We start from the raw sequence: 15,463 nt of genomic DNA, 5'->3' as shown, positions 1-15,463 counted from the left end.
TGGAACAAGATTCTATTTAGGACCTTACTTTGACAAGTACTAAAATCACTGGGCACTCATTTTATTTTATTCACCATCATAATATTTTTTTAAAAAATTGATCAGAGAGAGACAAAGAGAGAGAGGGAAAATGAGAAAGCAAGTCACCAGGTCCGGGATTCGAACTCTGGTTGACCATGTGGGAGCCCAGAGCCTTAGCCATCACACTGCCTGCTGTTCCAACACTGAGCACTCGTACAGGTTTCTGGATGCAGGTGACACCTTGCCTACAGGAGTCTGCTTGATTAAGGCTGACGGCGCCCTCCTCCCTCACAGGGGGCCAGGGTTACATCACAAAGCTTCACTGGGGTCACAACAGGCTTCAGGGCCAGCAGGACAGTGGGCCTGGGATGGGAGTCTAGCCGGGAGGTGGCTGGTGAGGAGGAAGAGCCTGTCTGCAGAGGCAAGCAGGAAACAACTGGTAGCTAGGCCCAGCAGTGAGAACCCAGAGTGGGTAAGCAGGAGCGATCGCCCCCTTTCCATGTTGCTGATTCTCATACAGGGGCACTTCAGAAAGTTTGTGTAAAAACGAGATCAAAGTCCATGTTCATGTTGGTCCAAACACTTTTGAAATCCATGCATGGTTTTGTTTTTTGTTTTCATAACATACATGTTCTGTGAACTTTTGAATCCCCCTTGTATCTTGATTTGAATATCATCTCCCATAACTGGCGCCCCTCTGCCCCAGCCTAGGCCAGCTCACACGGCACGTGGAGAGCCACACCAGGCCACGCCCTCTCTGCCAGTGGTGAAGGAGGGAGGAAGTTCTGCACACACGGCCATGTTTAGAAATTCCGTTAGCCCAGGTCAGCAAAGAACAGAACGGGTGTTGTAAGTGGCAGAAATGCAGTTAACTGGGGAGAGGACTGGGTGGCTCTAAGGGGTGTCCTCAGAGGGGCAGCAACTATCTCCCTCTGCCCTGATGCAGGCAGGCTTCTCTGAGCAAGCCCGAGTCAGCGGAGTAGCAGGCCCTACGGAGGAAAGCCAGCGCTTCCCGGCCCACCCCCCCGAGAGGTGCACCAGGAGGTCTCTGAGGCCGCGGAGATGGAGGCCAGAGGCAGGAGGAACCATCTGCTACTGCTGGTCACCCTGGGGCTGGCAGCCAAGCTCGGTCACTTCCAGGGGTGGGAGGGCTTCCAGGAGAGGCCAATGAGCAAGAACAACATGAATGGCACGCTCAACTTCTTCATCCAGGCCTACAACAACATGAGCAACGACACCTACCTGTTCCGGGTGCAGAAGCTCATTCAGACTCAGATGCAGGTTTGTGCCTGGGCCTCCTGCTCCTGCCTGTCTGGATGCTGGGGCCTGTGGTGTGGCTCCCGAGAGGGTGGTGTGGCGGTGGCTGCAGTGGGAAGTGGCTTCCCTGGGAGGGCCCGTGGAGCTGGTCAGAGCCCAGAATGGCCAGCGGTGCGGCTGGGGAGCTAGCCTAGAGACTGGAGTGAAGCCAAGTGCCCAACCTTGGGTGGCGGCTCTCCATTTTGATGCTAAGGCCTAGGGAGTGATGGCAAATGAGAAGTTTGCTTTCTTTCCTTTTACTTATTATTATTTTTTAAAGCTTGTTTACTTCTTTCATGAAAAAGAAAGGAAGAGGGAACCAGCAGTTAGCGTAATGGCTATGTCGCTGGACTCCCAAGTAGTCGACCGCAGTTTGCGGCCCGGACCAGGTGGCTTAAAACTCATGCCAGGCACGTGTGTGTGCATGCCCAAGATCCCGAGAGGAGAATGGAGGAGAAGGGATTGCAGCGTGGCCATCCCCCATGGGGGGTGATTTCTCGCTTTCTGTCTCTATGTCTCTCTCTGTCTGTCTGGCGAGTGCACACATCCTATAGCAAAAACCTCTCCAAAAAAAAAAAAAATAGAAAGAAAGAATGAAAGGGAGAGACAGGGAGGCAGGTACCCTAAACAGGGCCCTCACACTGGGATCTGCCCCAGGTCCAGCCCGCCTGGCTCTCGCACAGGTGTACAGGAGCCGGGTGCTTCCGGGGGGTCTTTCCCCAGTGGGTCTGCTGCACTATCTCTGTCCGTCTGGCCCAAATTTCAAATTTGCTTTCTTTCTTTTGTTCCTTAAGAATAGTTTTTATCTATTTATTTATTTTTAAAATATTTATTTATTCCATTTGTTATTATTATTTTTTAATTAGACGAGAGAGAGAGAGAGAGAAAGGGAAAGTGAGAAAGCAAGTCTCTAGGTCCTGGACTCACACCGTGGTCAGCCATGTGGGAATCCAACAACCCCAACCACCACACCACCTGCCGGGCCCCAAGAATCATTTTTATTTCATTTTATTTATTATTTTAAAATTTTGCTCTAGGGCACATGTGCAAGAGAGAGAGAGGGGGACAGTGCGAAAACAAGCTGCCAGGTCTGGGACTCAAACTGTGGTCAGCCATGTGGGAGTCTAGTGCCTTAACCACCATGCCACCTGCTGGCCCCACATTCCTTTCTTAAAGGAATGTGAAGGGTGTCTTCAAAAAGTTTATGGAAAGTGCATAGTATGAAAAAATTGCACAGCTTTCAAATTTTTTGTACCAAAATAAACTTACACTCTTAATTCCCTTTTCACAAGCTTTTCAAAGTCCTCACACAAACGTAGACCCCCCAGCCTCACCCCAACATTTTACCACTGTCCCAAAATATAGCATATGAGATTGGGTTTTCTGTTTGTAGAAACTTGAAATTGTACAGGGAAGTTTTTCTTTCTTTCTTTCTTTCTTCCTTTCTTTTCTTTTCTTTTCTTTTCTTTTCTTTTTTAAAGAAAGTTATTTATTTATTTTTATTTTATTTACTTATTCATTTATTTTAATTTTACCAGAGAGGGACAGAGCGAGAGCGAGAATGAGAAAGAGAGAGAGAGAGAAGGAGAGAGAAAGCATCCAGGTCTGGGTCTCCAACCACGGTAGACCATGTGGGAGTCTGGTGCCCTTAACAACCACGCCACCTGCCAGCCCGGAGAAGATTTTCTTTGGGGGGCAGGGATGATGGATTTGAGGGAAAGGCTTCAACCACATCAGCTCCCCTTTGGTTCTACATACAGAGTTTCTCTGAAGCACAGCAGTGGAAGGATGCTAGAGGAAAGAAAAGGTGATTCAGAAGTACTTCTTGGTTTTTGCATTAGGGTGCGTGTGCTCGCCGAACAGAGAGCCAGAGACAGTGAGAGGGAGAGTGAGAACCTCCCACCACCACCCATGACCATGCAGCAATCCCTTCTCCATTCTCCTCCTGGGATCTAGGGCATACATGCACATGCACCTGGTGTGATTTTCAAGCCGCTAGGTCTGGGACTTCAGCTGTGGTCGCCATGCGGGAGTCCAGCGACGTACCCGCTGCGCCACCTGCTGGCCTGAGAAACACTTTTTAAATTTTTGCTATAGGCGGGCTTGCCAGAGAGAGTGAGAAATCACCCGCCTGGGGACGGCCACACCACAATCCTTTCTCCTCCCTCTCACAATCTTGGGCGCACACTCACACGCACTTATCGTGAGTTTTAAGCTGCCTGGTCTAGGACTCAAACCGTGGTCGGCTATGTGGGCGTCCAGCGACATGACCATTATGCCATCTGTTTGACTCGAACAACTTTTGTTGGCTCAATCTTTCTTCAAGGGCAGACGGTACTTATGTAAGCGAGGACAGAGCTACATCTTTGTTCAATTTATCTGATTCGGGAAAACGTGACTTGGGGAGATCTCAGGGCACAGAGAAGGGTGGTGGGAACAGAGAGCCGAGCAGTGGGATCAGAAGCCAGGCGGAGGGGGTGGCAGTGTGAGTGTGTGAGTCCCACGGGCTGGGGCTCTTCATCAGAGTAGGCAAGCAGGGCCCTGTCTCAGCTACAAACTTCTACCACAGAGTGGCAGTGTTGCCCATTGTGGCTTACTCTAAATCGAACTTGGAGGAGGGCTGACTTGTGAAGTTAATTCACTCTCATTAACAGTTAACTGCTTTGTTTTTGTTTTTGTTTTTGCCATAGGGCATGTGCACTTACTAGAGAGAAAGAGAAATCACCTACCCACCCTGGTGATGGGCATGCTGCAATCCTTACTCTTCCATTCTCCTTTTCGGATTTGGGCACATATTTAAGCTGCCTGGTTATGATTTTCAAGTCGCCAGGTACAAGAATTGAACTGTGGTTGGCCATGTGGGAGTCCAGCACCTTAACCACTAGGCTCCAACAGTTAACTGTTAAGGTCTAGCTTGTGAGAAAGCTTTTTTTTTTTTTTTTTTTTTTTTTGCTATAGGACACATGTGCTCCCTGGAGAGAAACATGGGTGGCAAGGTGGAGTGAGAAATAGTCCCCTGGCGGGGGGGGTAGAAGGTTGAAGATGGGGGGAATGGCCATGCTGCAATCTCTTCCTTTTTCCTCTTTTTCTGTTTTTTTTTGGAGAGCTTTTTGCTACAGGGTGCGTGCACTCACCAGAGACAGTCAGAGAGACAGAAAGCGAGAAATCACCCCCCAGGGGGGATAGCCACGCCGCAATCCCTTCTCCTCCATTCTCCTCTAGGGATCTTGGGCACACATGCACACGCGCCCGGCGTGAGTTTAAGCCACCGGGTCCGGGACTCGAACCGTGGTTGACTACATGGGAGGTCAGCGACGTAGCCATTACGCTAACTGCTGGTCCCTCTCTTCTTTATTCTGTCTGCATTTTGGGGCATACATATACATGCCCGTTGTGTTCCTCAAGCTGCCGGGTCTGAAACTGCTGTCGGCCATGTGGGATCCAGCTGCCTTAACCACCACACCTCTGGCTGGCCCAAAAGTTTTTATGGTTCTTTTTTAGAGGTTTTTGCCTTAGGGAGCTTGTGTTCACTGGAGAGATAGAAACAGACATAGTGAGAGGGAAAGTGAGAAATCACCCCCAGGGAATGGCTACACCACAATCCCTTTTCCTCCGTTCTCCTCCTGGGATGCTAGGCACGCATGCACATGTGTCCAGTGTGATTTTCAAGCCATGGGGCCTGGGACTCGTGGGCAGCCATGTGGGCGTCCAGCAACATAACTGCTATGCCATCTGTTGGCCCCCTGACCCGGAAGTTTTTGATGCCATTCAACTTGATAATTGGACAGAGTGGGTCTGCCTGGCCCTCAGGGCATGCCCAAGCCCAGACACCATTGGATTTTCACAGAGGGGGTAGGAGGTGAGCATGGTGGGCTGCCTGCTCTCATCTGGGATCCTCCCAATGGTAGAATCTTGGTCAAGTGACATCCAGACTCTTCAGGCCTGTGTCCTCATCTGCAAAGTGGGTCAGAGGCACCAGCCACGCTTGGTTTGCTGTTAAGACTATCCTTATCATTATTTAACAATCAAGCCCAATAATGAATAAGAAAACGCCTTTTTTTTTTTTGGAGAGGTTTTGCTATAGGACGCGTGACCTTGCCAGAAAGACAGAGAGACAGAGAGACAGAAAGTGAGAAATCACCCCCCCCAGGGGGGATGGCCACACCGCAATCTCTTCTCCATTCTTCTCTTGGGATCCTGGGCATGCATGCACATGCGCCTGATGTGAGTTTAAGAAGCCACTGGGTCTGGGACTCAAAGCATGGTCGACTACATGGGAGTTCAGTGACATAGCCATTGCACTAACTGCTGGTCCCAAGAAAACACTTTTAGGGGTCTCACCAGGGGCCAGGGCATGGGGGGGACTGTCTTTTGATTGAACAGTGGAGGGCATTTGTGCCTTGGGATACTGGGACCAAAATTCTGGGACTGCCCATGGGCCTAGGTCTCCTGCTGCCCTGCCCTGATGGTTTCCTACCTTCTTGCTTTTTTAATTTAATTAATTCGTTTATTTTAATTTTGTGCTCATTGGAGAGAGAGAGAGAGAGAGAGAGAAAACCTCTCCCATGGGGGACGGTCACCCTGTAATTCCTTCTCCTCTCTCTCTCCTCGGGGAGATCTCCATGGGATTTTGGCCGTGCACACACATGTGCCCAGCGTGTCTCCTGGATTACGTTCTCACCGCATCCCCTGCCTGCGTTCTCACACCCTAGGAAGGAGGTGGCACTGTTCTCCCCACTTCCAGATGAGAAGACGGAGACTTGGGGAGGTGGAGGGACTCGCGTAGGGTGACAGAATTCGCGGGGTCTAAGGCCAGATCGCACACAACTCTGTCTTCTGTTCTGTTGGGCTGCTTCAGAGTAACGTTTCAGACATTTTGCTGAAACATTTGACCATTACAGTATTTCTCCATTTCGTGTGTGCAGTCAGAGAAACACGTGCGTCCACATGGCCCACACGAAAGTGGCACGGGTCGGCTCAGTCACCATCGGTGCTCTGTAAGCGGAGAAGCCGAGGCTGCTGAGTGACTGGCACAAGGTTGGCGTCACTCTGAGCCGAGGGTGGGAAGGAGATAGGTGAGCTGCTCTGGGGGCTGCCTCAGCCCAGCCAGCACAGCACAGGACAGGCCTGACCAGGGGCCTGGCCTCCGGGGCTTCCTGCAGCGGGACAAGGGGGAGCCATGTGTCAGCAGGTGAGCAGGTGAGAGCCTGCAACGTGGAGAGTGGCTCCAGGGCTGCTGTCAGTGAGGGAATACCTGGAGCCCAAGCTCATGGGCGATTGCTTCTTGGCAGCTGACGACCGGGGTGGAGTACTTGGTGACGGTGAAGATCGCACGGACCAAATGCAAGAGGAACGAGACAAAAGACGCTTCCTGTCCCCTGCAAAGCAAGAAGCTCAGAAAGGTACATGCAGAAGTCGCCGAGAGGGACTCGTGACCAGAAAGGGGAGAGGGGACCTTTATAAAAGCACCACTTGGACCTTGGCAGCTTTCTCAGCTGCAGGCCCAGTTGCCTGCCCCTCCTGAGGCCCCCGGATTGAGGGACGCACTTTCATGGGGTAGTCTTCCCCCTGGGCTGGGGCAGTCTTAGACCCAGGCTGGAGTGCACAGACTCCTCTCTCTGCTGCCCACTCTCCACCCCACAGTGAGTCCCTGTGCTGGGGTCCAGCCTCGGCGTGGGTGGGTTATCTCGACGGAGGCGGCGCTGGAAAGAAAGGAAGACTAAGGCCTCGTGCCTTTTCATGTACGTCCTTAGCCGGACACTCCCAGAGATCGCTCTCTGAGGAGTGACAACTGCTAGGAATCATCGTGCCTTTTTATTGAAAATGTGATACATGCAAGTAAATGGGTGAGGGGCAGTAAAAGATTTACTCTAAGGAACAGGGTATACAAAGCATGGAAGCAATAATTATAAAACATGCTGTTTGTCTTGTTAGCTCAGGCAAAGTCAATCACAGTTCTCAGGATGAGGAAGTCCATTTGTCTGCTGTATCTTCTTCTTAGATCTTGATTACTGGGAAGGGTCTTTTGAAGAGGGGGCTTGCAGGATGTTTGACAACTTCAGTCCCGGCCCAGGGTGATAATGTTGCTGGTTGCAAAGACCTAGATAGAAATCTTGTCTTGCTAAGTAAAGACACAGTTAATATATGGACTATCTATACATTACAACAATAGAGGGTGAGTCTATGATCTTATATGGGAAAGGAAGATGATCTTGTAGCTCAGGAGACAGCACAGGATGTTTTAAGTTTAGTTTTTCATAGTCAACAGCACCTAGATGAGAAACTCTTTGTAGTTGAAAGCTACCTGTTAGATAAGAGCTCCCAGCTAAAATGGTTAATCTTTCTGTGGAGCCCTCAGCTTTGTTTATTCTGTTGTCCCATCCAGGCTTTTTCCTCTAATAAATCTGTGGGTTCCTGCATTTTGTTTGTTGAGTCTTGTCAATTAGTGAGTTCTTTTGTTTTATCCCTGAGTCTCTTATGTGGTGAATGTGCTGACTTTCCTAGCGTGAGTTAACTTTGGTCTGTAGCTTTAACAAGGGGTATCTACATAAAACTAGCCTTAAACTAACTTAGTCTACATATGCTTCTAATGCTAATTTGGTTTATACTAACTTAATCTATATGTTAATTTTGACTTAAAAACAGACAGGTGGGGGAGTCTTAAACTTCCTGATCCTCGTGTCAGTCTTAGGGAACCACATTCCTACAAGATCACTAATTGGCTTTATTGCAATGGTTGGGGGTGATGTTTTACCCTTACACGGTACAGTAATAACATTAAAACTCACGGCAGAGAAATTGAATACCAGCCAGTTCAAGGACACAAGGGAGAGCTCGTAAACTGGGCCTAGCCTCAGTTTCTTCCCAGTCCAGGCCTTGCCTTAGAATGGGAGGCAGCATCCTTACCAGCTTGTGTTGCCTGCATGGCCCCGTCATCCCTGTGCTGGTCCCAGCGTTCCCTCTCCAGGTCTCAGCAGATTGTCCAGTTTCCTCCCTGTCTTCCAGGCTCTGCCTGTTCCTGTCTGTGTCTCCAGGTCCCTTGGTGGCACCATCTGGCAGATCTACAATGCCACTGCTCTCTGTCCTGCCTGGCCCTCATCTCGGGGTCCTGCTAGGCTGCAGGCCTCAAGGGGGTCCACTGTGGGTCCCTGGTGGGGACTGGGTGGCCCTGCCTCCTGCCCCAAGTGACCATGGGCAATCCCTGCCTATGTCCGTGGTCCCTCAACAGCCACAGGGACAGCCCCAGATATCCCAGAGCAGAACCAGATGGGCAGGAACCCTTGGAAAAATAGTTCCCCAAAAGCCGATTGTTTTCTTCTTTCTTCCACAGACTTTAATTTGCAAGTCCCTGATATACACTGTGCCCTGGATCAACTACTACCAGCTCTGGAATAACTCCTGCCTGGACGACTGAGTGCTCGTGCCGAGACCCTCGGGGTGCAGGTGGCCATGCTGTGCACTGGCAGTTATAAAATTCTAACGGCCTTGTCTCCCTCACTGAGGTCTTCTTACACATACGCTTGTGCAAGCGCACCTTACTGTCCTCACCGCCCCACACGCTCAGCAACACTCACACCAACAACCTGCATAGGCCTCATACTCCTGCCGCTCACACGCACGCACACACTTGCACACTCATGCTAACACCCACACACTTGCTCACACACAAACTCGGTGTTTGGGGCCTGGTGCAATTTGTCAGAATGCTGATAATGATGGGGGAGCTTTCCCATTTCCCTCCGGCCCTCCCGGATTCAGGCCGTCCCTGACCTCCGCCCGAGCACAGGAGGGCCTGTTTCTCACCTGCATACACACAGTACTGGCACACGTCCCTTCGAAAGTGTGTCTGAGGTCCCACACCCACCCCTTGGTTTGACGGTTCACCAGAAGGCCTGACAGGACCCAGCATACCAGGGTGCTCATGGCTGGGGCTTGTGACAATGACAGGGTGCAGAACAAGCTCAATGGAGGCAGAACATACCTGGGACGAAAAGTCCAGAGAAAAGCAGGTGGGAGCTGCAGAGCCTCTCCCAGAGTGGTGACGGGGCGTGCCTGCCCCCAACACAGCTGTACCTCTGCTTGAAGTTTACCCCTAGGAGGGATCCTCAGAGGCTGGAGGCCCAGGGATTTTCTGGGGCTGGCCATGTGGGTAGGCTCTGCCTGGCATATGGCAAATTCAGAAAAGCAGTGACCTTGTCATACCGACAGTGTAGACACGCCAAGGCCCTCTCCTCCTCCAGGAAGAACTGTGTGCCATCCACGTGCCCAGACTCCAGCCACGGGAAGTCTTCCAGGCAGCCATCCTAGGACAGCAGTCAGATGTCCGGGCAAACCTTCTTGTGCACAGGGAGCCATAGAGCCTGCCTGCTGCTGGGGGAGAGCGGAAGGTCCCCCAGCTTGGGAACAGGCATGGGTGTGGGCCGACGGTGCACCTGTGTACCACCTGACCATCCCGCCTCCTGCTGGAGCCCGTGCCTCTCACAGCCTGAGAGAGGGCTCTTGGTTCCTGGTGCTGGCCTGCAGCCTCGCTGTCCCATTTGATCATCACGAGAACCCCATGGACCAGAACTTCATGGTGAGGAGCTGCCGCAGGTAACCTCTGTCCAGGGTCTAACAGCCTCACTTAGCTTGGCCACGGATTGAATTTTTACAAAGGCATATGGTACATATTCTTTTGTTTCTGGCTTCTTACACTCAACATACAAACATGGGGACGGGGAGGGTGGCCACGCTGCAATCCCTTCTCCATTCTCCTGGGATCTTGGCCATGCACGCACATGTGCCCAGCGTGTTTCGAGCCATCCGGTTTGGGACTTGAACTGCGGCTGGCCACATGGGAGTCCAGTGATATCATCGCTCTGCCATCTGCTGGTCCCTCAGTTTCTAAGGATAACAGCTATGGGACCAGCCGTGGTGGCATAGTGTCAGCACAGCTCTGCACAATCCCAAGACCCTGTGGGAGGCCCCAGGTTTGCATCCCAAGGTCTCCCTGTGTATTCCAGGTGCACAAAACTCTCTCCCTCCCTCTCATGGAAGGAATAAACAAGCTTATAAAAGGAATAACAGCTATGAACAATATGCATGCCTGTACGTGACCAGTGGTTGGTGTATGAATGTGTTTTTGTAGGGCATATGCCTAAGAGTGGAGCCAGAATAATGGGATGCATAGATGGTCTCCTTTAGCTGTTTCTGTGCAAGACTATTTTTTTTAAAGAGTGATATTTGCTATAGGGCGTGTATGCTCACTGGAGAGACAGAAAGTGAGAAATTGCTCCCTGGGGGGATGGCCACACTGCAAACCCTTCTCCTCCATTCTCCACTTTGGATTTTGGGCATGCATGCACATGCCTGACTTGAGTTTAAAGCCACTGGTTCTGGGACTTGAACTGCAGTCATAGTTGAATCCAGTGATATAACCATTATACCATCTGCTGGTCCCTTCTCAAGACCTTTTAATATCTTTGACATTTTTACTAAATTTTCCTTTGTTACTTATGGACTTAAACCTTACTCAAACTCTAAATTCCCTTTTTTTTTTTTTTTTAAGATTTTTGCCATACATCATATGTGCTTACCAGAGAGGAGAGAGGCAGAGACAGTAAGAGGGAAAGTGAGAAATAACATCCCTGGAGGGGAGTAGTGGCCATGCCACAATCCCTTCTCCATTTTCCTCCTGAGATTTTGGGCATGCACACACATGTGCCTGGTGTGATTTTCAAGCTGCCAGGTCCGGGACTCAAACCATGACTGGCCATGTAGGAATCCAACACCTTAACCATTATACCACCTGCTGGCCCTCAAACTCTAAATTCTTCCTTGTAAAATATATTTTATTTTCATGACCTAAGTTTTCTATTTCTTTTTATAAAAAAATTTTCGGTAGGGTGCACAAACTTGCCAAAGGGTAGAGAGAGAGAAAGAGAGAAATCACCTCTCAAGGAGGCCACACTGCAATCCCTTCTCCATTCGCCTGTAGGGATTTGGGACACACATACACACGCCCAACATGTTCTTGAAGTCACTGAGTCTGGGGTTTGAACCTCACTGTCGGCCATGTGGAATCCAACTGCTTTAACCACCCAGAGACCTGGGTGACCCTAATTGCTCTATCTTTATCTTATGAAATGTCATACTGGCATTGTTCTTTTTAGAATGGTTTTTTCAAACTTTAGGGGATTGCTTTGAATTTTTGAAAGTGAACTCTCCTGCCACACCAACACGCCTTGCTTTATAACTGGTCAACAGGAGGGGTTTGGTGGCAGCTGGCACTTATGACAGGAGCAGGCACCCGAACCCTGCCGGAGTAGAATGAAGGCCACCCAGCTGAGGCCTCTGGTGGCAGAGTCGTTCTGTGCTCGATTGTGGCGAGGGCACGCGAATGTGCACGTGTGACAACAGCACCCACACACAGGTGCCCACGGCGACTCCTGGTGCTGGCATTTCTCCGTGATTCCATACGATGTGCTCAGGAGGGGGCAGCCCGTGAAGAGCACAGGGGTATCTGTGCACTACCTTTGTGACTTCCTGAGAACACGTAACTACACAAAGTGAAAGTTCGAAAATGAAGCATTGGCTGAGAACTCTAAATGATTAACGGGCATGAAAAATCCACTCTCTCTCTCTCTTTTTTTTCCTAGAGTGTGTGTGTACTTGCCATAGAGATCCAGACAGAGGGAGGAGAGGAGAGCACCCCCAGTGGGGAATGCTTATGCTGCAATCCCTTCTCCATCTCTCCATCCATCTGGGATTTGGGGCACTCACGCACTCAGCATGTTTCTTTTCTTTCTTCCTTTTTTTTTTTTTTTGAGAGTTTTTGATATAGGGTGCATGCACTAAGCAGAGAGAGAGAGAAAGCAAAAATCACCCCCCACCAGGGGGGATGGCTATACCTCAATCCCTTCCCCTCCATTCTCCTCTCGGGATTTTGGGCACACATGCCCATGTACCTGGCATGAGTTTCAAGCTACCAGGTTTGGGACTCGAACTGTGGTTAAATGTGGGAATCCAGCAATATAACCATTATGCCATCTGCTGGCCCCAACCCAGCATGTTTCTGTCTTTTCTATTTAAATCATTATTTTATTTAACTTTATGTATTTATTTTTAAATTGGTTAGAGAAGGACAGAGTGAGAGGGGGGAAAGTGAGAAAGCAAGCTGCAAGTCTGGGACTCGAACTGCGGTCCGCCCTGTGGGAGTCCAGCGCCCTTAACTACCATGCCACCTATCAGTCCCCCAGCATGTTACTTAAACCGCAGGGTTCAGGACTCAAACCATGCAGTTGGCCATGTGGGACGCAGTCAGTTAACATTTATTTGAATATTTATTTTGCAGTAGACACTGTTAAACACTTTATATTATTATTATTATTATTATTTTTGGAGAGGTTTTTGCTATAGGGCATGTGTGCTTGTCAGAAAGACAGAAAGCAAGAAATCCCTCCCCGGGGGGATGGCCATGCTACAATCCCTTCTCCTCCATTCTCTTCTCCGAATCTTGGGCATGCACACACACACGCCCGGTGTGAGTTTAAGCCACCGGGTCCTGGACTCAAACCGCCATCGACTACATGGGAGTCCAGCGACATAGCCATTATGCCAACTGCTGGTCCCACACTTTATACAATTATTATCACTAATCTGTATAACTGCCCCATGAAGTAGGAACTATTATTCTCAGAGAAGAGAAAATTGGTTAGCATTATCCCACATAGCCAGCAAGGGGAATCCCACCTGGGTCTGGCCCAAAACAGAGTCCTGAGCATTCCTGAGCACTGGTAGGGAGAGTAGAATTAAAACACACACACACACACACACACACACACACACACACCCCTTGCTCGTTCAGAGCTTCCAGCTGTCTGCAGCTGGTGGAGAAGGGGTGGCTATTGTGCATCTCAGTTCACAATTTTCACGTGTGTGTGAGGAGTCTCCTTGTGGTGCTGGTACCGGTGCCCCGCCTGTGTGCTCTCAGGTCTCAGCCTTTCTGTGTGTGCCAGCTCGACTCCTAGAGACACTACCTGTACTCCTTTATCTGTGGGCTCTGTGCTACTTGCTCTGCTCAGAAGTCATCTCAGACCAGAGGTTCCAGGGAGTTAATACCCCTCAAGATCTGTGTGACCAATACTGACCAGGACTGTTGGATAAATGCCCAGCTCCCCTCCCCTCAGGTGGACGAACAGCCTGTGCATGGCCACGGGTTTCTACAGTGTCCCAGAGCCCACTGGTGGTGTCAGCCCTCACAGTTGTTGTCTGAACTCTTGGGAAGGAGTCGTTCCTCTCCAAGCTACTGGATATGATTGAGGACAAATGTTACAAGTCGGTGCAGAGAGCTGCTGGTGGAGGGAGTGAGTGAGAGGAGCCTGGACGAGGTGTTTGGAATCTTGGCCCACCCTCACCTGTTTGGGTGGGGATGGTTCATGCTCCTCTGTTGACATGCTGCCCTGGGAAAGGAGCCTGTTGTAACAAACCCTCCTGGCTTCTCCTTGTCCTTAGCCCATCCTCTTGTGTGGAATTCATCTGATTGGTCATTTAGAAAGAACAGAGTGAGCATTGTCTCCCAGTCCCCTTCTTTCCTGGGGTGGGGGACATGCTTTCCTTTGTTCTTCTAGGAGAGGATCTGCTTATAGAGAAAACTGCTCTGGTGCCACGTGCTGCCTGGGGCAGAGGCCTAATCCGGGAGTCTGGAATTAGGAAGTGCACTTACCTACATGTTTCACTTAGTCCTCCAGTAACAGGGGCTCGTCTTGGTTCCCTGTTACTTCTCGTTTCCCACTTTTAGGTGAGGAGAGGTACATTCCTTACTGAGGCCCTCTGAGATGGCATCAGAGGCCCTTCCTTGCAAATGTCAGTTATCAGGCTGTTGGAAAAGTCATGATGAATTTTTTGTTTGTCTATGCAAAAATGTATCATGACTTTTCTAACAACCCAGTAAATTACTTTGGGCTTCTTTCCTCCATATGAGTCTCCTCCTCCTCCTCATGTCCACCTCACTTTAAAATATAAAGAGTCTACTTGGTTTGAGAATGGGTGCAAGTCCTGCTCTCCTGCAAGTGCAGGTCACGTGGGCCAGAATATTCACATTGCTTCCCTGGGACCCAGACACCCCGGCTCGGCAGACCTGATTACATTATACTGAGCTGAAGAATTTGGAGGAAAAACAAGAACAAAGAGGATGGAATCATAAACATTAAGATAATTAAGAAACAAAAGGCTGAAAAACATTTATTGTCCGTATAGAGGATTACAACTTCCCGCAGGGAACTCTCAGATCCGGGGACCACAGGTGTGTGCTCCGGGGAATCTAGCCATCGCTGCAATTTTTGCTCAAGATCTTGTACCTTTCAAACCAGGGTGCAGCAAACACTGAGAAGAAGCACTTGATTTGCTAAAACAAAAATGCAAAAGGGAATTTAGAGAGACAGACCTGCAAGGTGAAATTGAAACGGGGAAAGAAGAGGCTATCAGCTGGAGGATGGGGAAATGGTGCCCCTTGACTGCCCTCCAGCCAGGTCCGGTTTGATAGCCATACTGATATTAGTCCCTTGATAGTGATACTGCTGGGACTGTTCCAGAAAATGACTTGTTGTTTGTGGTCAGATTTGAAGAGTAGAAATAAAGAATCTGCCTAGCCCACATTCACCATGGGGACCACCAGCTCTTCCCTCTTCATTTCGCTCATTTCCTTTTTTTACTTTACACCTCCCCTTCCCTGGCCTCTATTGGCTTATTTATCCACTCCTCTGTGCATCCTCCCTGCCAGCCCCCCATCTGTCCCTCCACACATCCATCATCCATCTCTATCCATCATCCTTCCTTCCACCCCTCTGTCTGTCCTTTCATCCATCCATGCATCTCCATTCATCCTTCCTTCCTTCCATTCCTCTGCTTGTCCATCCACCCACCCATCTCCACCTATCCTTCCTTCCACCCCTCTGCCTATCCTTCTGTCCTTCCTTCCTTCCTTCCTTCCTTCCTTCCTTCCTTCCTTCCTTCCACTCAATCCATCCATCTTTGCTTCCTACCTTCTGTCCATTCACTTGTCCACTGCATTCTCTCTCTCCTTTCTCTTCCTTCCTTCCTTCCTTCCTTCCTTCCTTCCTTCCTTCCTTCCTTCCTTCCTTCCTTCCTCCCTCTCTCTCTCTCTCCC

The 15,463-nt window shown here is 49.9% G+C and overlaps 2 protein-coding genes across 3 annotated transcripts in view; one reads left to right on the top strand and one right to left on the bottom strand.

The window, feature by feature from the left end:
- The first annotated feature begins 391 nt into the window (after window positions 1-391).
- On the top strand, window positions 392-8,842 carry CSTL1 (cystatin like 1). Of its 2 annotated transcripts, XM_006163614.3 has the most exons (5): window positions 392-493; window positions 728-845; window positions 968-1,302; window positions 6,609-6,719; window positions 8,648-8,842. In XM_006163614.3, the coding sequence occupies exons 3-5, from the start codon at window positions 1,084-1,086 to the stop codon at window positions 8,729-8,731; spliced, it is 414 nt and encodes a 137-aa protein (XP_006163676.1). In that variant the 5' UTR covers window positions 392-493; window positions 728-845; window positions 968-1,083; the 3' UTR covers window positions 8,732-8,842. The 2 variants fall into 2 exon arrangements, with proteins under 2 accessions (XP_006163676.1, XP_006163677.1); XM_006163615.3 differs by lacking the exon at window positions 728-845.
- Window positions 8,843-14,531: 5,689 nt separating this feature from the next.
- The window catches only part of LOC102484717 (cystatin-11), a 3,470-nt gene continuing 2,538 nt past the window's right edge, over window positions 14,532-15,463 (bottom strand). The window contains exon 3 of the mRNA XM_006163613.1: window positions 14,532-14,701. Within this exon, the coding sequence (XP_006163675.1) occupies window positions 14,618-14,701 (84 nt within the window). The 3' untranslated portion in view covers window positions 14,532-14,617. The remainder of the gene's footprint in view (window positions 14,702-15,463) is intronic.

Source organism: Tupaia chinensis, unplaced genomic scaffold (genome assembly GCF_000334495.1).
Source record: "Tupaia chinensis unplaced genomic scaffold, TupChi_1.0 Scaffold142716_1, whole genome shotgun sequence".
In the NCBI taxonomy this organism is placed as follows: domain Eukaryota; kingdom Metazoa; phylum Chordata; class Mammalia; order Scandentia; family Tupaiidae; genus Tupaia; species Tupaia belangeri.
The sequence above is the reverse complement of the archived record's forward strand: the minus strand, read 5'-3'. Positions and strand labels throughout refer to the sequence as shown.